Here is a 24,064-nt window from a genome sequence, read left to right as displayed (position 1 = left end):
GGTCAAATGTAGAATAATGTTGTCATAGAGTGGATGAAAATGGGCGTGCCTGGAATTCTGTGTCGGAAGAGACTGCGCAGCCGCATTTGTGCCAAATGATCATCAGAGAATCAAACACGAATGAGCGAGGTTAGGCTTGCATCAGAATAGTTTCGTGGACTGGTTGTATTTTATGTATGGTTTTTATTTATGTATTATTAAACTAGATTTATTCCCGATCTGAAGGGGTTTTGCGAGCCAGTTAATGGTACAATCATTTTGACAGTGACAGTCATCTCAACTAGGGAGTCGGGCACGGTAGAACTGCGATTCCTACGCGGAGGGAGGCGCTAGCTAGCTAACTAACCGGTTAGCAAGCGTATTTGCAGTCTAAAAGTAGGTAATGATTAACCAAATAATTAACCCAATATTCGTTTTTTACTTGTATAGCAGAAATATTCTTGATACAACCATTCACTCTGTTCTGTCCTAAATCTTGCATTTCAAGTAAGGTTTGTAGTTAACCATCACTATCACTTGTTGGCTAGTTAGCTAGATTCTTCAGACAAGACATGCATTATGTGCCGTTCTGTCAGCCTTTCGACAATACAAAATGCGACATTAATATTTATTCTTATGTGATTAAGCTTAAATCTGATCTAGGAAGCGAAAATGTGTCGGTAACGTCAGTACGACGTGGTTGTGATAAATTAATGAGGTTCTTTGTGGTCACTCGGCAGGTGCACCCTCTCTTTTTCTATTGACATGCTAATGAGCTCACGACTCCATCGCCAGATGGGCAGTGCATTCGGTTCATTTTTGAACACGAGTGTTATCATTCATTTGTACCTCACAGGCATCCGTAATAACCTGTCCTTATCTCTCTATAAGATAAACATTGCCCCATACTATCTCTCGAGTACTTTGTTCTTGGTTCAGTTTATTCTACCCAGGTAGTTTGAATACTTTTATGAACCGTATATGTATCGATCAAAGTCAGATCTCACAGGTACACACTAAAGAACAGACACCTTCAAGACCAGACTCTTCACAGGCAGCTGGTTTTGAGCTTGTGTTGGGTGTGTCAGTGAAACCTCACAGGAATGTTAACTATGGCTGTGGCAGGGAGCTTTCCCTCTAAGACTACAGATAGCATGAGCTGGTTGATCAGGCACGTGACACGCTGTCATTCAGTATGTTCTGTGTTCCTCTTGTCTGTTCTATTATTCAGTTAATTCTCTTATCTTCCAGAAAAGGCCCACCTTGCCTGCCAGCAAGAGGGGTCAGGAGTAGAGGCAGCTGGGATGCTGTGAATGTTGTGAGGCTGGTCGTGGAGAGGACCGAGAGCCAAGCAGCAGCCATGTTGCCAGGCGTTGGTGTGTTCGGCACTGGGAGCACAGCGAGGGTGCTGGTCCCACTGCTGCGATCAGAGGGGTTCGAGGTGCACGCCCTCTGGGGCCGCAGTGAGGATGAGGCGTGCTCTCTCGCCAAGGAGCTGGGCATTCCATTTCACACCAGCCAATCAGACGATGTCCTGCTGCACCCTGATGTTGACCTGGTCTGCATCTATATCCCGCCTCCACTCACGAGGCAGATCGCTGTGAAAGCCCTGGGTAGGACAACAAGCACTGGACACACACAACTCTCCAGTATTCCCCATTATAGCATGGATGCCCATGTAAAAAGATATTCTATCATACACACCAAACACACTGTTTTGCTGGGGTCGGGCCCCACCCAGGAAGTACAGTCTTCGTGCTCCCTCCTCCCAGGCTTACATAATCAGTCACGGTCTGATGTGGGTTGACTTCAGATACGCCCACTACTATCATTGCACTCTCTCCCATGTTCAGCTTCTCTTCATGATTCTGTCTTGCCGCCCTCTGTTTTCCATTTATCTCCCATCCTGAAGTGTTTTGACATTGTTTAGCTGTGGTGGAGATGTCATTGTTTAGCTGTGGTGGATATGTCAGAGGAGGTGAGGTCAGCTTATCTTGTGGAATTCCTGAGCATTAACTTCGGCTTCCTGCTTTACTTCCTGCTTCCTGAGTGGTTCCCCATCAACTGACACCGCCCAATTGAGCTCAGCGGGGCAAAGAACAGAATCAGATTGCATGTTCTTTTTTCCTACTGTATTGGCTTGTGGTGGGGCTCAAGGCTGGGGTCATGTGTCTACTCCCATACTTGGACACAAGCACAGTGTTAATCAGAGAGCTCCCCCTCTCTCTGTAGCCATTGCTAACACTTGTCTCCCCTTTCTCGCTGCAGGCATTGGTAAGAATGTTGTCTGTGAGAAGGCTGCTACAGCCTTAGACGCCTTCAAGATGGTGACCGCCGGGCTCTATTACCCCCAGCTGCTGAGTGTGGTGGGAAACACGCTCCGCTTCCTGCCTGCGTTTGTGTTGATGCGTCAGCTCCTGGCCAAGGGATATGTGGGCGAGCTGCAGGTGTGCGACGTGCGCGTCTACGGCCCCAGCCTCCTCGACCAATCGTACGGTTGGACCTGTGAGGAGTTAATGGGAGGGGGCGGGCTTCACACCGTTGGCTCCGCCATCATAGACCTGCTGAGTCACCTGACCAGGGCGCGGGCGCGCCGGGTGCACGGCCTTTTACGCACCTTCGTCAGGCAGAACAGCTCCATCCATGGCATTCGCCGGGTCACCAGTGATGACTTCTGCTTCTTCCAGATGCTGATGGGTGAGGCTAGCTCTGGCCTTGGTTCCGGTCCTGGCTCTGGCTCTGGTCCTGGCTCCGAGCCTGGAGGTGTGTGCTGCACGGTGACACTGAACTTCAACATGCCTGGGGCTTTTGTGCATGAGGTAATGGTGGTGGGCTCAGCGGGCAGGCTGGTTGCCAGGGGAACAGAGCTGTTTGGCCAGCTTAACGGGGCCAGTGGAGAGGAGCTCTTGCTGGGGGAGAGTGGCGATGTTGGGCCAGAGGGCCGGGACCTCCCCCTTCCACACCTGCGGGGGCTAGGATCCATGGTGACAGCCCTGAGACACGCCTTCCAAGCACACGAGGAGCGCCGGTCATGGGCAAGGGGGCCGGTTGCTATGGCAGCGACATTTGAGGATGGGTTGTATGTACAAACAGTGGTGGAGGCTGTGAAGCTGTCGAGCCGCAGTGGCGAGTGGGAGAGCGTGGAGGTCATGACCCAGGAACCAGATCCCAACCACAACCTGTGTGAGGCGCTCCAGAGAAATAAGAACTGACCACCCTCCTTTCCTCACTGCTACACAGTCTCAGTCTGAGGGTTGTGTACTGTGTATACTGCGTGTTTACATTTCTAATCTTTTATCAAATGTACACTGTCTGGATTAGTGTCTTTGACTTGGATAAATATAGCCACATATTTACATATTGCTGTCTAACCACTGGTCTCCTTAGGAGAGTGAGTTTAAAGGATTCAAATTTAGTCTCACACTGGTCTTCACATCAACAACGTCTCTAATCAGCTCAGCAGCCAATAGGATCCATCTTCCTGGATCTGGTAGGATTGAAACAGCTGTTGCTGTGAATATGTTAAGGCTGGAGGTATAGAGGTGGAAAGCTGGAAGAATCCTGATTTAGGATACAAGGTTACTGGCCTATTTAGTAAATCATGTACTTGCATTAGGTGCAAATGATGATTGCAACATACTCAGGTGTTTATCACACAGAAACCAATAATTTCTTGCTTTCAAAGACCACGGCATAAGAGTTCAAGTTAATATGCATGCTCATTTGAATATATCACCTGATAAGTCCTTGAGCTAACCGTTTTGCAGTTTTTGACTTCAAAGTACTTGAACTATGCCCTTAATTATCAGTTTTACAAGTAATTAAAGTTCTGCTAATTAACACAAGTGAGCTGCTCTGGAAACCAACGTGTATATCTGGATACCTGAGTGGATTTGTCTGAAAGATTGTACTGAGCTGTATTTATTTAAAGAAATTAATTTGTGTTCTACTGACGTAAAGTTAGTTTGGTGTATTTAATGAGTACATGTTCAGTACATTAGGATGTACAGAGTTTTAAGACGCATATTTATATTTTTTGTATAAGCTATTATACTTCACTTTGACCTGGTGATATCACTGTTTAACATGAGACTTTTGTCAAGACTGGTGCTTATACTGGTGTTATTCTAATTAATAAATCCCCACCATTTTCTTCTGAAGTATATCCCAAGTGATTAAGTGTGAATATCTGTGGTGTTATGAATATTATGTTATGTTGTTATATCTGGGGGTGTATATATATATATATTGGGGGGACATGTAGTGACCAAATGCAACGTTTTAGTTAAATTACTGAATATTTTGCTTCGAACATTTGTTCAAAGAGAGGATAGTCGCGTGGACATCCGTAGTCGGACAGCGCGAGATTTGGTTGTGCTAATACCACCATTACGATAGGGGCAGCCAAACATTTCCTACACAGGCCAACCAGTAATTTTGTAAACTGTTAGCTAAAATGGCTCCTAGAAAAAGAAGTGTGGTATGGACATTTTTCAGGGTTTTAAATGAGAAGAAAGTACACTGTTTGTTGTGCATGGAGATCGTCGTTTACAACGGGCATACCACTAACATGCTCCGGCATATGCGTACCAAACACCCGAAAGAGTTCAGCAGCGCAGCAACAAACATCAGGCCAAGCACTGGGACAGGAGACGAAAGTGAACCGATGATTACAAACAGTGGAGACGAATACACTTCTGGTATGGTTACATATTGTAGGTAACGTTACCAATGCAAAACACCAAACCCCGCCAGACACTTCTGGTTAGCAACCTAGCCGGCTAACTAGTCCTTCTAAGTGAGTGTCCGTTGATGTATCAAAAGTGCGGTTTTGTGTTCATTTACCACTCGCTGAGTATCGATACACTGTGAAACCTACCCAGCCAGCTTCGAGCGGTGTAGCTGACATTAGTACGAACTTTGCTCCATTAAACTATTATTCCATTGTGGAAGCAAGGTCTTCCATAACGTTATGCACTTCCTCCTGGAAAAGGGCCTAGACTGACAGTATTTTATTAAATGATGTGATTATACATTACTAGGCTATCCACGTAATATTAAACCTAGGCCCAGGCTGTTGCAGTGATATGGTTGGGGGTTGAGAAGACCATCCCCAGTAGTATGTTACTACAACTGTAGTGGGTTCTAAACAGATTCTAAACGACTTGTCAATGTTTCTTGTAGTGGAGGTAGCGCTGGAGGAGGACCACCCAGTACAGATCACCACGGTGAATGAAGCTGACATAACAAACGCCATCAACGGAATCCTGAAGGCGGCGGAGCACCAAGCAGTGGAGGGCCAAAGTGAGGTTGTAACTGCAGAAACCGAGAGCCATGTGGGGAGTGGTCCCAGTCCATCGACACGGAAGTGGAGTTCAATATGGACTCACTATGAGCGCCTGGAGGACCAGAAACGAGCTCTGTGTTTAATATGCTTGGAGAAGATTCAGCACCATAGCAGCACCAGCAATCTGCATCGCCACTTGTCCAAGAAGCACCCAGACGCCCATGCACGCATGGAAAGTCACAGCAAGAAACGCCTCTCTAAAGGTGCATACAGCACCCCTGTCAAAGAGGGCCAAGCTAGGCCCATGGGGAAGATGAGAGTGTCAGAGAAATATCAAGGTGAGTTTGGTGGGTCTATGTCTGTCAGGTGATGACTGTATTGTTGAATAAATATGACTCATAGTGTTCACTTAATTGAAAAAACCAACAGACGTGTTTGATGGTGAGGTGCGTGTGTTGGAGCGTGAGCGCGAGCTGACGGAGGCTCTGAGGAAGGCGCAGCAGCAGGAGGCGCGGGCACTGGAGCAGCAGAGGGAACTCCTGGACGCTCTGAGAAGAGCCAACACCAGGGAGGCTGCCACCGAGAAGGAGGAGCTGGAGGCTCTGAGACGATCTCAGGAGCAGGAGGCCCGCGCCCTGAGGAGAGAGAGGGAGGAGGCGCAGAGGGAGAGGGCAGAGGTGCTGGTGGAACGGGAGAGGCTACGAGAGGAGAGGGAGGAGCTGGAGCGTCTACGGAGGGAGGTTGGGGTGGGACGGGGCCAGCTGGAGGAGCAACCCACAGGGCTGTTCCAGGAACAGGGAGCGGTGATGGCCAAGGAGACTCACGGTTAGGGGGATGTGAACCCTCAGATTGTCAACAGTGACCTGAACCCTGGCTGCCATGTCCACATTCTCCCATGTTATGAAGTCTGGATTTAGAACCCCTCATCTCTTTATTTGAAAGGGAGAAAGAGGGAGTGGAAACCGATGTCGCAGTTCTCAAGATGTAAAAATATTTTGTAACTTTTTTACAGTATATATATAAGCCGGTAGTATGTTCTTGTTTAAGTTAAGGAGGGTCTGTACCTGTGAGTTTTGCCCATTAATTCCCCCTGACAATAAACAAATGGCTGTGAAAATGGCACTTTATTACTTATTCAGTCAAATCTGTTACTGTTTAACATCTTAAGTTCCACCAATGCTAATCTATTTAAACAAAGGCACTTGATATTTTTTTATTTTCATTTGTTTCAGCTTCTTCCATAGTCATACTTATAATGCATACTATGGCTATCATCCGTCTCTACAGAAGTCCTGTTTTAGCTTTCATACAATTACAGTAGGTAGTAGATTCACATTTTTATATGGCATTTTATTCGTTTAGCAGATGCTTTTATACAAAGTGACATACAAATAACAAATAGTCCTGTAGATAATCAAGGATTCAAAGTGAACAGTATTTCAGTGGTAATGGCCATGGAACTGTCTTTTTTCAGGCACAGTGCAACAACAATCCCAACTACTATTACATTACATATAATTCAAATGATAGGACAGTCCAACAATCAAGAGATCATACTGACATAAAACATTTACTACAAAATGCTGATTAAAAGGACTCTGTACGAGAGAAAGTATTTGATTGATTTACACAATACATTGATTTCTAATTTAACTGCTAAATCAGTTTGAAAACAAAACTAGTTTCTTTAAAGGTACAATAAGTAATGTCAATAAAGAACAGTTGGAGTGCCCCATATTTTCGTGCCAATTATGTTTAAGCTATCTTGTTCCAGCCATTGATAAAATTAGAAATTTCACAAGTGGCTAAAGAACTCCCAGAGCGTCTAACTGGCCGAAACATGTTTCGGTGACACTTTTGTTTTTATTGAAATAAATCGTACCTATTGTACCTTTAATTGTGCTCTGAATTGTAGTTTTCAACACAACCTGTAGGAGGCCTCAGTTATTTACTTGAGGTGCTGATGTTGTGAGCGTTCCCTGGCTTGTTACAACAGACTTTCTGTGCTCCTTTCCCTCTCTCCGTCTTTTGATGCAAATCCACAGAAACAGAAAGAAGCCTGCAGGCAACAGGAAATGACACGGAAGATAACAGTTTTGCATTTTACTCATTATATTCATTTAGCCAACACTTTTATTTAAAGCGACTTCCAAGAGAGAACTTTACAAAAGTGCATTATGAAACAAGGATTCTTCTGACAGAACAAGTGACATCATCAGACAACCTGATCTTGTTTAGAACCAGTGGCAATTTCTCACACTTACGCAGGGCTGCTCCATCACCTTGTGATTTATAGTGCAATTCAATGTAACTAGTAATAACTAGTAATAACTTAGTATTTAAGTTCATCAGATTGATGAACTAATCATTTACAATTTCTTAAATTCAAAAGATTTAACTGCTAAGTGGTATAATACTGTTTGAGGGATGGGATCGTTACCTTGCAGTGAGTTGAGGATGGTGAAGGCATAGAGGATGACAAAGTTCGTGTAGCCAATGGAGAAGAAGCCCAGGCCCCAGGTGAGGCCCAGGATGCAGGTGAGGCCCAGGACGCCGCAGAACGCCCCGTTGTTCCTCGTCCTCTGCAAGGGGGATATCCCAGATTGCATCTTACACATTGTGGTCATGATGAAGATGAACATTCCTCCGTTGAAAAGTAAGACCACTATGAGATACGCCAGGACGGAGCAGTACAGCACAACATTAGCTGTCATCCAGCAGCTGTCAGGGGAGACAGACATATATTGAATCCAAATAGTGTTTTGAGTTCTGAAATTCATGTATGTGATATTCCACATCTTCAGTAAACTCACATGTCGTCTTTCAGGCCATATGGGGTCCAGACCCCTGCTACAACTGTCACCACCACTCCTGGCAGCCCTGGGAGAGGGGATGGGAGGGGGTTTGCTAACATTGCATAACTTCTATTGTTGAATCATTATGATGTTCATGGATTTAACTTATACAGTATACTTTGAATTGTTAACGAATGTCAAGGTGCTTCACTGATTGAATTAACAGCACGAAAAAATTATAAAAAGCAGGGGTACCCCAGCCCAGCAGGCTGATCTTCAGCAGGTAGTGCTTGGTGTAGGTGTTGTAGACCTGCACCAGGAGGCGGTACAGGTGCAGGGCCTCCAGGCCCATCCAGGAGAAGCAGGTGAGCAGGGCGTAGTGCAGCAGGCCACCCAGCACTTTGCACAGCAGTGAGTCCTCCCAGGCAAGGGACATGCTGGCCAGCAGCAGCAGGTTGAGCAGCAGCAGAGAGCCCACCAGCTGGAGGTGGATCACCATGGCTTTTTCAGTCGCCTGGTTCCTGAGAGCCAAGGAGAGAAACTCTGGATGAGGGGTCTGAACCTTCGGTTTATGAACCCACACAACCGACCACTTGGGAAAAATTGAAATCCTTTGTGGTCTAGGAAAGATAAATGGGGTCTTCATTCACAGGTGACTCACGCATGCTGCAGACAGTGTGTCAGTAATGTAAGGGCACAGAAGAAGGCAGAGATGGCTCCTCCCACTATGCTGAGCGTTCTGAGGGTCTGAGCGTGCTCTTTACTCGGGACAAGACCAGGGATCTGAGTCAGGAACATCAGCCGTCATTCACAATATGTTACTATCTAGACATCACCTTTCACCTTTTCGTCAAGTGTTTGAACATGTTGAAATGGAAACACAAAACTGCAATAAAATGTCATGGCGCCAAGATGAATAATATGTCTGTCATAAAGGACTTTCAGATGACTCCCATGCAAATGTCCTAAAGAGATCCAGTCCTAAACATGCAAATATAGTTTCCAGGAATAGAGGACAACATACCATGAGGGTGAAAAGGGAGAAGTGGTTACAGCTACAGACCACGTGTTCTGGGAGGGTCAGGGTGTGGCAGCCATCAGGAACCCAGCTCCCTATATGAGGGACTCAGACACTGTAATATATGTATTTAAACATAATGTACATTCACACATTGTCATGTATGTTGATATGTTTACCTGTCTGGTTCAGGTAAACACATGTTGCATTCACCTGAGGAAGATCACCACGGCATAAAGATTAGCAAGCTCAGAAATCATATGAATGCCATCAAGTTATGCCAACTGCCAATGTGGCCAATAGTTACCGATTTGTCAAAGGTCTGTTTGAAGCTCATGTTGAATGGTGTGGACAAGTTAGACATGGTAATGTTCACAACCTCAACACCAAAGATTATATTGTAGAGACGTCCCTCTGTAGTCTAGAGAAAGAAATAGGGACAGGGTGTGTTTTTATATGTGTTTAATCTGAGTGAAAATGTTTTAGCATGTCTGTAGGTGCTTCATGTGTGTGGAAGTATATGTGTTTAGTTTGTGTGAACTCACCTGAATGGCAGGTGGAGTGTTGTTCACAGTGAAGGTGAAGGTCACATTGTTGTTGGCCAGTGTTGGGTCCAGCCTTGAGAAGAGGTCAGCAGGCAGGACCACCTGCAGGTCATCTTGTGGCTCTAAGCTGCTCAATGATATCTGTGGATAGTTGATAACACATATATTAAACAGCATCATATATCGTGTAAATACAAGTACAATGATTCAATATTGATTATGGGTTTAGGAAGAGGTGTATAACGGTCTACTGATCTAATATGGCAGTAAGACAGGAGCTGAGCACTGGTGTTATTCTGCAGCAGTGGTGCTTGTTTGTTGTTCAGCCATGTTGTTTTTGAATAGTGGTTGAGTGGTGCTAACTCAGCAATATGCCTACATTGTTCATAGCCATGTTGTAGTGTTACCGTGGTTGCAGAAGCATAGAGTTTTATTCCGGTGTAATCTTTTATCTTGCGCTCCACAGAGAGGGTGGCGCCATACTTCTCTGTGGCAGAGGATGAGGATGGGATCCCAGAAGAGATGGTAGCAGAGATGGTAGTGGTAGGGGGCGTGAAGGTTGTAGGGTTGGTGTCTGTACGTGTGGAGGTGAAAGGTGAGGTGGAAGTAGTGGTGGAGGTAGGAATGAGGGTGGAAGCTGATTTTAGTGGGGCTTTAGTTGAAGATTCTGGACATGGAGTCCCTGGAAATTAGATGTTAAAGAAGTTTTTAAAACCATCCATCTGTGGAATAACATTTCTTTCTTGTTTCTATGTTGCTGTTTTAAAGGGACCTTGGTCCATTAACACTATGGTTAATTATAAATTAATTTATTGAAAAATAAAAGTACATCTGATTAGTACCTCCGTCATTGCAGGCAAATGCAATTTTACTTGTATCATTAATCTCTTGACATTCGCAAGTACGGTATAGAGTTCCACAATATGGGCCGGTCTTGATCCAGTTTGTATGCTTTATCATCCAGTTGCATATTGTCCCATCAAACCACTCGCATTTTTCTTTCATTGAAATTAACACAAATGTTATTAGGGTAAAGGTTTTTTAGGTTTTGTATGAACATAATGAACAATACTATAATTATTCTACTCAAATTGTCATAGACTTACCTTGGATATTTGTGAGATTCAAATATCCACACAGCTGTTTCACCTTCTCGGGACAGTCTCTTTTACATGTGATCCAAGTCTGTTCATGGCAGCATCCACACTTATCTGCAAAAACCGATACTATAGACTATTAATTCTAAACGTTAATAATAAACAGAAAGCAGAATACTGAACATCACCTGTTTCTTTAGTGCAGTTATACGACTGAGAATTTCCTGTTTGGTTACATGTGCATAATCCCACATAATAATTCAAGCATTTTTTCTGTGTCGTCTTCCATGCACGTTCGGGGGTTTTTTCCATAATTTGGCGTGAACCATTTTCAGGCCACAAACAGTAGTCACTTGTATTCACTAGAAAATAAACAAAACATTATACGAGGGAATATGGATTATCCTACACATAATAATTTGGAACAGTTTTGTCTACTTGATATTTCCAATATGTTTAACACTAAACATATATTTCCTTTATATTTCCAATCAACACTTCATTGTGGTTGCAGGAAAATTAATAATTCTACACACTGTTCAACTTTATATATTAAAACATTTGAGTTGAGAGATTTTGCTTAACTCGTTGTATAACAAGGAATGCAGTGAACATGTGAATATGCTTTGTGTATGGAGGAAGGTTTGGTGCATATGTTAACTGTATAATTTCATTTAGTGTCCTACCTGAGAGCTTAATAATCAAACTCAAGTTCAGGAGAAAAACTAAAATCCAATATGTCCCCATGATCTCAAACTGCTTCTGGTCCACAATGCTGCTGAGGATCCTGTCATGCTGTTGGTTTTGTCATGCCCTCTGCCCCCTAGTGGCGGGTTGTTGTTTGTGTCTCCCGGTTGTGGGTGTGGCAATGGTCTCCAGTCCCAATTACCCACTCACTCTGCCTCAGTCTCCAAACCTGTCTCCCATCAGCCCTGCAGTTTATCAACCCTGGTTTTCACATCATTCATTGCCGGATAATAGTTTTGTCTACCCTTGGTAGTTTACTCCCGATTACAGTAACACCAGTATTTTTTGTGTGACATTTCTGTACTGACTTTTTGGCTGTGCCTCCAGGATTACCAACCTTGCCTCCCAGCCAGACCCCTTACAGCTTACCCTGCCGTCCTGTTTGTTTTCCATCACCATCATTCCCCTCTGCACTTACCCCAACATTAAACCCCTCTGGACCATCCGTCCGTTTTTTCGTGTCTGTGTTGTGCATTTGGGTCCACCACCACCACAACCACCCCGTAACAGGTTTCACTATTCGTGGGTCTGTGGATGGCACAATATATGACTTCTCTGGTTTAGAAGATGAGTATGAGAGCAAATAAAATGCATACACACAGTAAGGTAAAAATGCAAATACTGAAAAGAAAGATGCCATACAAATATGTTTTACTTTTCTTTTTTTTTTTTTTTACATGCGTACCACCTATTTCTGTGTGAGAAGACGTGTGTTGTGGAGCCTCTGCAGGAAGGGGCGGAACTGAGTGACACAACAGGCAGGAAGTGACGGCTGGCAAAGCTGTTGGGTCAGAATGAGCCAGAGCTGATCTACGCAGGTCAGAGGTCAAATAGTACTAGTAATAGGAACGTTCTGGTATTAGCAGGGGTTATAGTACTTGGAAGTTCAAGGGTCAGGGTGTTTGTATACATGAGTTTGTAGATCTGCTGATGACTAGTCTCTTCTCCATGTGTTCTCCATGTCTCCAGTCCAGCAGACCCGGTCAGGGATCCACTGTGGTGACTGCAGACATGTCCTCAAACTGGTGAGTACAGAGCGGACTATAGAGTGAAGCCAGGTCTGGTGAGTGCTTGGTCTGTGTGTCAGCAATGTTGCTTCACCTATGTCTTTACTACACAGGGGCCTAAAGATGGGAGGATCTTTAATGAGCAGAACTTCCTTCTGAGAGCTTCTTCACTAATGATGTTGTCTCTCCCCAGTGGACAAATGGATGAAGCGCACTAAGATGGACTTCCTTGGGTTTCCGTCCTGTGTGGGTTTTTGGCTACATTTACATTTAGTCATTTAGCAGACGCTCTTATCCAGAGCGAGGGACAAACAGTACAGGGATATTTCCCCAAGAGACACATCGTTTGGAATCGAACTGGAAACCTTCTGATTGGTAGCCCGATTCCTTAACCACTCAGCCGCCTGCCCCCTACATGCAGAAATTTACAGGTGTGTGTATGAGTTTGTCTAATGTTGGGGACCTGTGTATATCCAAAGGGTCTGTATGCATGTGTGTTTGACTCTGCTGTGTTTCCTCGTAGGTTTCTGATTGTCCCCAGCATGGGCCAGATGAGTCTTTTTTTTAAGTGTGTTATGCCATGTGAAGGCCCGTCCTGCTGCAGTGACCTCCAGGCTCTGGGCTACTGCATGCTGCACTGGCTCACCGGGGCGCTGCCCTGGAGCTCCCTCCCAAACACACCCTCCCGTGTGGCCACAGAGAAGCAGAGGTGAGACATGATTAGTGATATGCTCAGTGGAACCTTCATTTCAGCTGGAGCGTCTACGCAGGGAGGTTGGGGTGGGACGGGGCCAGCTGGAGGAGCAAGGGGGATGTGAACCCTCAGATTGTCAACAGTGACCTGAACCTTGGCTGCCATGTCCACATTCTCCCATGTTATGAAGTCTGGATTTATAACCCCTCATCCCTTTATTTCAAAGGGGGGCCGAGGGGGTGGAAGCCTATGTCGCAGTTCTCGAGATGTACAAATATTTTGTAGATATTTTTACAGTATATATAATCCGGTAGTATGTTTTTGTTTAAGTTAAGGAGGGTCTGTACCTGTGAGTTTTGCACATTCATTCCCCCTTACAATAGACAAATGTCTGTAAAAATGGCACTTTATTATTTATTCAGTAAAACCTGTCAATGTTTAGCATTTGAAGTTCGACCAATGCTAATCTGTTTTAAACAATGGCACCTGATAAAAAGTCTGATTTTAGCTTTCTTACCAGTGTAGATTCAAATTGGTATATTACATTGTATTTATTTAGCAGTTGCTTTTATACAAAGTGACATACAAATAACAAATAGTAGCAAATAGTACTGTCGATAATCAAGGATTTTAAGTTAACATTATTTCAGTTCAATTCCATGGAATTGTCTTTTTATCAGGCACAGTGCAACAACAATCCCAACTACTATTACATTACATATAATTCAAATGACGGGACATTGCAAAAATCAAAAGATCATACTGACATGAAACATTTACTTCAAAATGCTGATTGAAAGAAGGACTCTGTAGGAAAGTATTTGATTGCTTTACACAATCGGTTGATTGCTCATTTAACTGCTAAATCAGTTTGAAAACAAAACTAGTTTCTTTAAAGGTACAATAAGTAAAGTCAATAAAGAGTACATGGAGCACCCCATATTTTCTAGCCAATTATGTTCAAGCTATCTTGTTCCAGCCATTGACAAAATTCGAAAAGTGGCTACAGAACTCTCAGAGCGCCTAAATGGCTTTTTTACTTAAATAAATCTTACCTATTGTACCTTTAATTGTACTCTGAATTGTAGTTTTCAACACAACCTGTAGGAGGCCTCAGTTATTTACTTGAGGTGCTGATGTTGTGAGTGCTCCCTGGCTTGTTACAACAGACTTCCTGTGCTCCTTTCCCTCTCCGTTTTTTGATGCAAATCCACAGAAACAGAAAGAAGCCTGCAGGCAACAGGAAATTACATGGTAAATAACAGTTTTGCATTATATATTTACATATATTCAGTTAGCAGACGCTTTTATCCAAAGCAACTTCCAAGAGAGAGCAATACAAAAGGGCATTATGAAAAAAGGATTCTTCTGAATGAACAAGTGACATCATCACACAACCTGATCTTGTTTAGAACCATGGGCAATTTCTGACACTTACACAGGGCTGTTCAATCACCTTGTGATTTTGCATCTCAATGTAAATGTTGTTGTCTAATTAAATATCCGTATACATATTTACATTAAAAACTATTAAACTTACTACAACCTAGGTCATGTGTGATAGACAGACAAAAATGTCCAATGATACTACACACAGAAACTAGAGAGCATACAAGTTCTGGGGAAATTGTGAGGGTGTGCTTGCGGCTGCCCCAGCTGCCCATACTCTCCTGGTGTTTACAAATTTCAAAAAGCATTTAAGTGTATGACTACAGTTCTGACCATTGTGTTCCCTTGATAATAAGTTTGTAAAAATGACATGCATCACTCAGATGGAGGAGAGGTGATACTGGTTGGTTGGAAGAGAAGGAGGCCAAATGTAGCTCATGAAGATGCAGCGCTAGATAACTTATTAAATTGTAATCAGATATAAACAACTTGTTGGTTGCCCTATTATGTCCTATTATCCTCCTATTATCGTCCTATTATGTAATTTGAACGCCCTGAACGGCATCATTTGAGTAATGAGGGCAAGCGCAGGCTTATTGATTACTTAAAAAACAAGTTTCATTATGCATGATAGAGGAGCCTAGTTAGAGAAGGATTTAGCAGTTTTATTATTAGAAGCCTATTTTATTAATAATTTTCAGAGTAACCTCAAACCTTTCTTTTGTTTCTTTGACCTTACATTTTCTTTGAGAGCTTAGTGGTCTCGGTTTAACATCATTATTTATAGCAACATCATTACCGGACACTGTTAGCTCGCAATGTGGACAAAGAATGCCCCTGCAACACAGTTGTAACTTGGTAACAAGTAGCCAGCTAGAAACCGACCAGAAGTTTGTAGCCATATAAAGGCCTATATATATAGGCTACTTGATTTGGCTGCAAGATTTGCTGATTTTGAGTGTCCAAGATATGATGGATTCTGATCTGTGTCAACAGTCTAGCCATGTAGCTAAGGCTTGTCCGGGAAGAGTGGATTTTTTTTGTACGGCAAGTCTGGAAGATCAATTTAGGCTAGTGCTACTTGCCCCAATGCACTGGACAAGTTATTAAAACTCAAACAAAATAAAATGCAATGTTAGGCCTACTTCACGTTATGTGCCACTCATTACGTCTATCGATTTTATTTGAGCGAATTCTGCATCAGTAAAACCACCAACCCAAGATCTCTACAGACCAGCTAATTTCCTGCTCAACACTTCAACGGGGGCTTATTACTTGAAAGATGACTTAGGCTATTTACGGTCGTCTCAGTTACACTATGAGGGGTGGGAAATACTGTGATTTGCTTAAGAAGGCAAATGGCTAGTAAAACATAACATTTCATAATAATTTCAGTAAATCAAGCAGCGCTGCAAGACCTAGTGAAATGTATATCCTACAGCAAAGCAAGGCTGAAGCAGGCTGACATTAATTATTTTCATGAACAGACAAAGTTTTGACATTGACAAAGTTTAGGCTGTGGCAATAAAGTTCAGGTTAGTAGTCAGATACTTTCACCTATTGAAAAACTTTTGAGTAAGGGGAAAGCCGAACATGTTCCGTCGCCGTTTGACTTCCTAAACAGCTGTGGAGATGTTTTTGTTAGCTACTCATTACTAATAGTAGGGCACTGGCAGTTAGACTGTTGAGCGGGATTTAAAAGCCAACAGTATAGAGTAGGGCACTGGCAGTTAGACTGTTGAGCGGGATTTAAAAGCCAACAGTATAGAGAAGGGCACTGGCAGTTAGACTGTTGAGCGGGATTTAAAAGCCAACAGTATAGAGTAGGGCACTGGCAGTTAGACTGTTGAGCGGGATTTAAAAAAAAGGGCAACGATTAAAAACAGATGCATCATGACCACTGTAGTATGTGTTGCCCAAGCAACAGAGGCTAATGTCATGATGCTAATGCTTCAGTGAAATAGTAGACTACCGTTTCCGAAAGTAGATGTGGGCCTACTTACTCAATAAATATCAGCTAATATTGTACATTACATTTCACAATTATGTTTCACATCACAAAGTAAAATGATTAAATATCACCCTGGCCTCTTTGTTTGTGGCGTTTCTGCAGCTGCCTTGCAGACTAGTATCCCCCAAGTTAACAGATGCGAAACTAATGTTCTGCTAGAGATAGTCACGCGAGTTTCGTGACGTTAGTGACGTTAGTGGCGTCAGTGACTGTGGCTAGCAAGTTAGCCACCGTTAGCTTCACTTTTCGCCACAAAAACGTAATTTCTACTTAAACCGTGCAATGGAACGTAAATCCCAATACAACCAACGCAATCGCTACCGAGACAAACCTTTTGACATCGCCGTTGTCTATGTAGTCCAAATATTGAGGTATCCTTAGGGGGGCGAAAAGAAACAATAAATAATAAATAATATATATGTGAGATAACAATGGTTTGTGCTCGCCGAAGGCAAGCACACCCCAATTACTATATTTGATTGGCTTAGATGGTTTTGGGAGCAGTGTTCCCGCCTTCTTCTACGGAGACACAAAACTTTTTTTATAAGTACACAAATCTTTTTCTACTACGGAGACACAAAACTTTATTTGACAGGTACACAAATCTTTTTCTTCTACGGAGACACAAAACTTTTTTTTGCAAGTACACGAATCATTTTCTACAGAGACACAAATCTTTTTTGCAAGTTACAAATCGTTTTTACAGAGCTCGCTCTCCTGGCACTAATTGCCTATATGCCACGTACATCCGCTCCACGGTCCCAGCCACCACGTTCACTTCCTGTCTCTCTGTCAACGCAACAACAATGGCTGCATTTTTCACCCGCTCACTCCTGGATCTCCCAACAATATCCCTGACAGATGTGAGCAGAATTCATCCACAGCCACCGCAAGAAAGGACACAGGATTTAAACTCTACGTTTCGAATTATGTCCATAATTATGAAGGTAAGGTTAAAATTAAGTGTTTGCCTACCGTACATGTTAGCGAGAGTAGCTAACGACGTTACTGTAACGCTCAGTTGCACTAATCATCCTTATTACTGTTGTATTTTGTCCAGTGTCTTATTGGTATAATGTATTTAACCGTAACGGCGTAGTCATGGTCATCTTGACCTGATGGGTCTGCGCTTTCTGGAAGGCTCTCCTTAGGTGGCGGTCTCGTTCTTCTCTCCCAGACCCCCGGTCTTGGAGGGGGAAGGGAGAAGTTGTTCCACTCAAATAATGCTGGAACAGCTCCCTTTTTAAGTAATCGGCGCCCGTTCTCTGATGTAGGCTCTCGTATATCCTCCTCTTTAAAATGCCGACTACACACCCGGGTGTGAGGTGTAATAACGAAGTGATCCCTGCGGATGACGACTACCCATTTGCGTCTGAGCTCCTCATCCACAGGAAAGGTAAAAAAACTAAGCACACCGTTGTACTTACTTGAGTTCTGGCATAGAGGCACACAAGTGTTTGGCAGTGGTACCAGATGTTCGCTGATATTTGAACTTTTTCGTCGATTCTTTTCTCTTGACTAGCTTTGGACAATCAATATCGACGATGGATGCCATTGCAGCCGAAGTAAACGCGGTGACTGAGAGTTTTAGGCGGAAGTACGTCAGCTCACCGTGGCATATAGGCAATTTCACGCCATAGAACTGAGCTATCATCGCAGCACATCGTCCAGTCTAAAATACCACTTTGATGGCCATGTACACAGCTGATGCAAAAAAAACATTTGCACAAAGCAATCCGAACCACTTTTCCATGTTGATGAGAGCATTAACATTTGAAAAAAGAACGGATTAAAAATAAATCAAGGGACATTTAGAATAGATAAAAATGTACGATTAATTGTGATTAATCGCGAGTTAACTATGACATTAATGCGATTAATCGTGATTAAATATTTTAACCATTTGACTTACAATTTTGTATATAAATCACTTAGTATTTAATTTCATTGGATAATAAACTGCTCTTTTACAATTTCTCAAATTCCAAAGATTTAACGGTTAAATTGTATAATATATATAATATATAAACTGGTTTACGGATGGTATCGTTACCTTGCAGTGAGTTGAGGATGGTGAAGGCATAGAGGATGACATAGTTGGTGTAGCCAATGGAGAAGAAGCCCAGGCCCCAGGTGAGGCCCAGGATGCAGGTGAGGCCCAGGACGCTGCAGACGGCCCTGTTGTTCCTCGTTTTCTGCAAGGGGGATATCCCAGATCGCATCCTACACATGGTGGTTATTGTAAAGATGAACATTCCTCCATTGAAAAGTAAGACCACAATGAGATAGGCCAGGACTGAGCAGTACAGCACAACATCAGCTGTCATCCAGCACCTGTCAGGGGAGACAGACATACATTGAATCCAAATAGTGTCTTGACTTCTGAAATTCATGTATGTGATATTCCACATCTTCAGTAAACTCACATGTCGTCTTTCAGGCCATATGGGGTCCAGACCCCTGCTACAACTGTCACCACCACTCCTGGCAGCCCTGGGAGAGGGGATGGGAGGGGGTTTGCTAACATTGTATAATTTCTATAGTTGAATCATTATGATGTTCATGGATTTAACTTATACAACTTATAAACTTTGAGTTGTCAACGAATGTCAAGGTGCTTCACTAAATTAATTAACAGCAGGATAAATGAATAAAAAGCAGGGGTACCCCAGCCCAGCAGGCTGATCTTCAGCAGGTAGTGCTTGGTGTAGGTGTTGTAGACCTGCACCAGGAGGCGGTACAGGTGCAGAGCCTCCAGGCCCATCCAGGAGAAGCAGGTGAGCAGGGCGTAGTGCAGCAGGCCACCCAGCACTTTGCACAGCAGTGAGTCCTCCCAGGCAAGGGACATGCTGGCCAGCAGCAGCAGGTTGAGCAGCAGCAGAGAGCCCACCAGCTGGAGGTGGATCACCATGGCTTTTTCAGTCGCCTGGTTCCTGAGAGCCAAGGAGAGAAACTCTAGATGAGGGGTCTGAACATTCGGTTTATGAACCCACACAACCAACCACTAGGACAAGATTGAAGTCCTTTGTGGTCTAGGAAAGATAAATAGGGTCTTCATGCACAGGTGACTCACTCATGCTGCAGACAGTGTGTCAGTAATGTAAGGGCACAGAAGAAGGCAGAGATGGCTCCTCCCACTATGCTGAGCGTTCTGAAGATCTGAGCGTGCTCTTTACTTGTGACAAGACCAGGGATCTGAGCCAGGAATATCAGTTGTCATTGACAATGTGTTACCATCCAGACATCACCTTTAGTCAAGTGTTTGAACACATTAAAATGGAAACACAAAAGTGCAATAAGATGTCATGGCGCCAAGATGAACAATATGTCTGTCATAAAGGACTTTCAGATGATTCATATGCAAAGGACAACATACCATGAGGGTGAAAAGGGAGAAGTGGTTACAGCTACAGACCACGTGTTCTGGGAGGGTCAGGGTGTGGCAGCCATCAGGAACCCAGCTCCCTATATGAGGGACTCAGACACTGTAATATATGTATTTAAACACAATGTACATTCATACATTGTCATGTATGTTGATATGTTTACCTGTCTGGTTCAGGTAAACACATGTTGCATTCCCCTGAGGAAGATCACCACGGCATAAAGATTAGCAAGCTCAGAAATCATATGAATGCCATCAAGTTATGCCAACTGCCAATGTGGCCAATAGTTACCGATTTGTCATAGGTCTGTTTGAAGCTCATGTTGAATGGTGTGGACAGGTTAGACATGGTAATGTTCACAACCTCAACACCAAAGATGATATTGTAGAGACGTCCCTCTGTAGTCTTGAGAAAGAGATAGGGACAGGGTGTGTTTTTATATGTGTTTAATATGAGTGAAAATGTTTTAGCATGTCTGTAGGTGCTTCATGTGTGTGGAAGTATATGTGTTCAGTTTGTGTGAACTCACCTGACTGGCAGGTGGATTGTTTTTCACAGTGAAGTTGAAGGTCACATTGTTGTTGGCCAGTGTTGGGTCCAGCCTTGAGAAGAGGTCAGCAGGCAGGACCACCTGCAGGTCAGCTTGTGGCTCTAAGCGGCTCAATGATATCTGTGGATAGTTGATAACACATATATTAAACAGCATCATATATCGTGTAAATACAAGTACAATAATTCAATATTGATTATGGGTTTAGGAAGAGGTGTATAACGGTCTAGTGATTTAATATGGCAGTAAGACAGGAGCTGAGAGCTGGTGTTATTCTGCAGCAGTGGTGCTTGTTTGTTGTTCAGCCAAGTTGTTTTTGAATAGTGGTTAAGTGGTGCTAACTCAGCAATATGCCTGCATTGTTCATAGCCATGTTTTAGTGTTACCGTGTTTGCAGAAACATAGAGTTTCATTCCGGTGAAATCTTTTATCTTGTGCTCCACAGTGAGGGCGGCGCCATACTCCTCTGTGGCAGAGGACGAGGATGGATCCCAGAAGAGGTGGTAGCAGAGATGGTAGTGGTAGGAGTGGTGAATGTGTTAGGGGTGGTTAAGGTGGTAGGGGTGAACATTTGGAACAATACAAAAATGATTCTACTCAAATGGTCATAGACGTACCAATATTATGAACACATTCAGAACTGTAAATGTCAAAACTTGTGAAATTCAAATATCCACACAGTTCACTCAGCTTGACGGGAAGTTCTCTTTTACAAGTGATGTTCGTCTGTTCGTGGAAGCATCCACACTTATCTGCAGAAAACCAATAGGATAGATGCTATTAAATCTAAATGTTACAATAATCAGAAAGCAGAATACTGAACTTCACTTGTTTCTTTAGTGCAGTTATAGAGATTGACCTTTTGTCATGTTACATTTGCATACTCCATATAACAATTCAAGCATTTTTTCAGTGTCGTCTTCCATTCCTATGTGGGTTTTTTTTCCACAATTTGGTGCCGACCATTTAAATACCACAAACAGTAGTCTCTTGTATTCACTAGAAAATAAACTAAATATTTTACGAGAGAATAAGGATTATCCTACACACAATAATTTGGAACCGTTTTTGTTAAGGTCAGGAGGAAGATGCATTGACACTTTATCTGAGTCTGAGTACAAAAGTATTGGGAGCAACATAGTTCTAGTTCGAGCCAGGTGAAATCACTCAATCATTCTGATTGGATTTTAAGAACAGATTGACTGCTGTAAAAGAGACAAATCAAAACAAATCAAATGTATATGTATAGCCCAGCAATGTCACAGACAGCTTCACATACACCCATTGAAGTGCACCTAAACCAACCTAAACCCCCAAGGAAAACCCCCAGGAAATCTCATAGAGAAAAAATGGAAGAAATCTTGAGAAATGTAAAGCGTTGAGGGATTGATTACCTGCTACAGAGATGGCCGCTGAAACAGAGTAGTGATTATCATTAGCTGAACATAACCATGCATCAATAGGGATACAAAAAAATATGGACACAAAAAATTTGCTAATTGAAGTTGAAAAATTCCATCATTATACCAGAGATTCAAGTCATCACTCGAGTTAGCCCATTGTACCCTTCAGAAACTCTGTACTTACATGTGCATAACTCCATACATGTTGGGATTTGAGAGTGATCCGAGCCTGTTCAATAAAGCAAAATTATAATCTTGCTTTATGGAATAGTCCCCGGGTGTTTGTATAAGAAATGAGAATGTAGTGAACATTTGAACATGGAATTTAAATTAGGAACATTTTGATGCAAATGTTAACTGTTTGATTTTGAAGTGTCCTACCTGTGCGCTTGATAATCAAACATAAATTGAGGAGAAAAACTAGAATCCAACATATCTCCATGATCTCAAACTGCTGTGGTCCAGAATGCTGAGGGTTCTGTCATGTTGTTGGTTTCACTGCTCGTGGGTCTGTGGATTGTACAATAAATTACTTGTGTGGTTCAGAAAATGAGTATGAGAGCAAATAAGATGCAAATGTAAAAATGCAAATACAGACAAGAAAAAACTAAAACAAATGTTTTACATGTGTAACATCTATGTGCAGGGCTCTCACATTCGCCGTGAGACTCACACATTTCAACCATTTCTCACGCTGAGAAGTAAGGGATAACTTGTCTTGCTATTTACAATTATGGGCTAGGTGCAGGCTTGTGAGCTATTATCATTGAGTCTCGAGTTATAAGGAGTTATGCCAATCATAAAACATCACCAGAACCCCTCCACCCCCCACTAGCTTTAGCCAATAGCCTTTAACTCCACTCGGAAAACAACCTTTAGTTGCTAACCATCCTTCCATGAAGGCACTGGACTTGAAGTTCGATTGAATAACATCAATGTTGTTTTTGTTTGTAGAATGCTCCTTCATTTCTGTCCTCAGTGTGGCTCTAAGCTGCAGCCTGGCTTCAGATTCTGTCCGTCGTGCGGGGAGAAGCTCCCAGCTCTCGTGGACCCCCCCGTGGAAGCTGCCACTTCTGGGGTTTCTCAAATCACCGTCAGCAGTGTCACGGCTACAGCCAGCTTTAACCCACCTGCTACCTCAGAGCAGTACTGTACGTTTGCAGAAGGTAGGGCTGTTTACTGCTGGCAGGAGGGGGGCACATTAAACTAATGACATGTGGAGTACCGGGAAGGCAGTAGAACACCGCATGAGGGTGCCCTGGAGTTTATAAGCCTGGACTCCCACAAAGGAGCAGGTTAGTAGCTAAGCTAACACAATAACATACTCAGAGAGCAAACCCTTCTTTTTTTTGAGTCTTTTTTGAGTCCTCAACCCTTTATTTCAAAGGGAGGACGAGGGGGTGGAAGCCTATGTCGCAGTTCTCAAGATGTAAAAATATTTTGAAACTTTTTTACAGTATATATAAGCCGGTAGTATGTTCTTGTTTAAGATAAGGCGGGTCTCTACCCGTGATTTTTGCCCATGCATGACACTTTGCCCATTCATGACACTTTATTACTTATTCAGTCAAATCTGTCACTGTTCAACATTTGAAGTTCCACCAATGCTAATCTGTTTTAAACAATGGCATCTGATGTATTTTTATTTGTTTCAGCTTCTTTGATTGTCATACTTATAATGCAGACTGGCTATCTCAGTTTCTACAGAAGTCCTGTTTTAGCTTTATTACCATTGTAGATTCACATTTTTATATTGCATTGTGTTCATTTAGCAGATACAAAATGACATACAACTAACAAATAGTACTGTATATATTGAAGGATTAGAAGTAAACAGTATATCAGTGGTAAGGGCAATGGAACTGTCTATTTTTTATCAGGCACAGTTCAAGAACAATCAAAACTTCAATTACATTACATATACATCAAATGATAGGACAGTTCAACAATCAAGTGATCATAGGGACGTAAAACATTTACTTCAAAATGCTGATTAAAACAAGGACTCTGTAGGAGAGAAAGTATTTGATTGCTTTACACCAGGGGTGTTCAATCCTGGTCCTCGAGGGCCACTGTCCTGCATGTTTTAGATGTTTCCCTGCTCCAGCACACCTGATTTAAACGAATGGGTTGTTATCAAGCTCTGTGGAAGCCGG

General features: G+C 42.9%; 3 protein-coding genes and 1 pseudogene across 7 annotated transcripts; 2 read left to right on the top strand and 2 right to left on the bottom strand.

Annotated features, from left to right (window-relative positions):
* Nucleotides 1–27: 27 nt before the first annotated feature.
* Nucleotides 28–4,139, top strand: gfod2 (glucose-fructose oxidoreductase domain containing 2). 2 transcript variants are annotated; one of them, XM_084682175.1, is made up of 3 exons: nucleotides 28–129; nucleotides 1,231–1,592; nucleotides 2,248–4,139. In XM_084682175.1, the coding sequence occupies exons 2-3, from the start codon at nucleotides 1,340–1,342 to the stop codon at nucleotides 3,189–3,191; spliced, it is 1,197 nt and encodes a 398-aa protein (XP_084538301.1). In that variant the 5' UTR covers nucleotides 28–129; nucleotides 1,231–1,339; the 3' UTR covers nucleotides 3,192–4,139. The 2 variants fall into 2 exon arrangements, with proteins under 2 accessions (XP_084538301.1, XP_084538300.1); XM_084682174.1 differs by having other exon boundaries at nucleotides 28–375.
* A 223-nt stretch (nucleotides 4,140–4,362) lies between these two features.
* LOC146246932 (uncharacterized) lies at nucleotides 4,363–6,393 on the top strand. 2 transcript variants are annotated; one of them, XM_084681995.1, is made up of 3 exons: nucleotides 4,363–4,694; nucleotides 5,164–5,604; nucleotides 5,696–6,393. In XM_084681995.1, the coding sequence occupies exons 1-3, from the start codon at nucleotides 4,436–4,438 to the stop codon at nucleotides 6,094–6,096; spliced, it is 1,101 nt and encodes a 366-aa protein (XP_084538121.1). In that variant the 5' UTR covers nucleotides 4,363–4,435; the 3' UTR covers nucleotides 6,097–6,393. The 2 variants fall into 2 exon arrangements, with proteins under 2 accessions (XP_084538121.1, XP_084538122.1); XM_084681996.1 differs by having other exon boundaries at nucleotides 4,364–4,679.
* On the bottom strand, nucleotides 6,390–11,033 carry LOC146246931 (adhesion G-protein coupled receptor G5-like; annotated as a pseudogene). The gene is made up of 12 exons (XR_014732308.1): nucleotides 10,910–11,033; nucleotides 10,467–10,835; nucleotides 10,032–10,306; nucleotides 9,625–9,765; nucleotides 9,387–9,500; nucleotides 9,259–9,292; nucleotides 9,086–9,174; nucleotides 8,723–8,844; nucleotides 8,317–8,582; nucleotides 8,080–8,146; nucleotides 7,707–7,987; nucleotides 6,390–7,325 (listed from the first exon to the last, which is right to left on the bottom strand). The product of XR_014732308.1 is annotated as an adhesion G-protein coupled receptor G5-like (transcript).
* A 2,543-nt stretch (nucleotides 11,034–13,576) lies between these two features.
* On the bottom strand, nucleotides 13,577–24,001 carry LOC146246930 (adhesion G-protein coupled receptor G2-like). Of its 2 annotated transcripts, XM_084681994.1 has the most exons (16): nucleotides 22,782–24,001; nucleotides 22,290–22,418; nucleotides 22,093–22,137; nucleotides 21,900–21,917; nucleotides 21,123–21,257; nucleotides 20,892–20,971; nucleotides 20,485–20,625; nucleotides 20,247–20,360; nucleotides 20,119–20,152; nucleotides 19,946–20,034; nucleotides 19,643–19,764; nucleotides 19,237–19,502; nucleotides 18,996–19,062; nucleotides 18,623–18,903; nucleotides 16,901–16,945; nucleotides 14,284–14,399 (listed from the first exon to the last, which is right to left on the bottom strand). In XM_084681994.1, the coding sequence occupies exons 2-15, from the start codon at nucleotides 22,348–22,350 to the stop codon at nucleotides 16,920–16,922; spliced, it is 1,479 nt and encodes a 492-aa protein (XP_084538120.1). In that variant the 5' UTR covers nucleotides 22,351–22,418; nucleotides 22,782–24,001; the 3' UTR covers nucleotides 14,284–14,399; nucleotides 16,901–16,919. The 2 variants fall into 2 exon arrangements, with proteins under 2 accessions (XP_084538119.1, XP_084538120.1); XM_084681993.1 differs by lacking the exon at nucleotides 16,901–16,945 and having other exon boundaries at nucleotides 13,577–14,399.
* Between the last annotated feature and the right edge of the window lie 63 nt (nucleotides 24,002–24,064).

Source organism: Hypomesus nipponensis, chromosome 19 (genome assembly GCF_054491055.1).
Source record: "Hypomesus nipponensis isolate SF chromosome 19, ASM5449105v1, whole genome shotgun sequence".
Lineage (NCBI taxonomy): Eukaryota > Metazoa > Chordata > Actinopteri > Osmeriformes > Osmeridae > Hypomesus > Hypomesus nipponensis.
Note: the sequence above shows the minus strand (reverse complement) of the source record. Positions and strands in the feature narration are given on the sequence as shown.

What these genes read in the sequence shown, in the direction of transcription:
- gfod2 (XM_084682175.1), top strand. Translation starts at nt 1,340, where the DNA reads ATGTTGCCAGGCGTTGGTGTGTTCGGCACTGGGAGCACAGCGAGGGTG. An exon ending in GATCGCTGTGAAAGCCCTGG is followed by an intron (nt 1,593 to 2,247) that starts GTAGGACAACAA and finishes TTCTCGCTGCAG; the next exon opens with GCATTGGTAAGAATGTTGTC.
- LOC146246932 (XM_084681995.1), top strand. Translation starts at nt 4,436, where the DNA reads ATGGCTCCTAGAAAAAGAAGTGTGGTATGGACATTTTTCAGGGTTTTA. An exon ending in TTCTGGTATGGTTACATATT is followed by an intron (nt 4,695 to 5,163) that starts GTAGGTAACGTT and finishes TGTTTCTTGTAG; the next exon opens with TGGAGGTAGCGCTGGAGGAG. An exon ending in AGTGTCAGAGAAATATCAAG is followed by an intron (nt 5,605 to 5,695) that starts GTGAGTTTGGTG and finishes AAAAACCAACAG; the next exon opens with ACGTGTTTGATGGTGAGGTG.
- LOC146246930 (XM_084681993.1), bottom strand. Translation starts at nt 22,350, where the DNA reads ATGGAGATATGTTGGATTCTAGTTTTTCTCCTCAATTTATGTTTGATT. An exon ending in TGAATGTGTTCATAATATTG is followed by an intron (nt 20,972 to 21,122) that starts GTACGTCTATGA and finishes CCTCTGCCACAG; the next exon opens with AGGAGTATGGCGCCGCCCTC. An exon ending in ACAATCCACCTGCCAGTCAG is followed by an intron (nt 20,361 to 20,484) that starts GTGAGTTCACAC and finishes CTCTTTCTCAAG; the next exon opens with ACTACAGAGGGACGTCTCTA.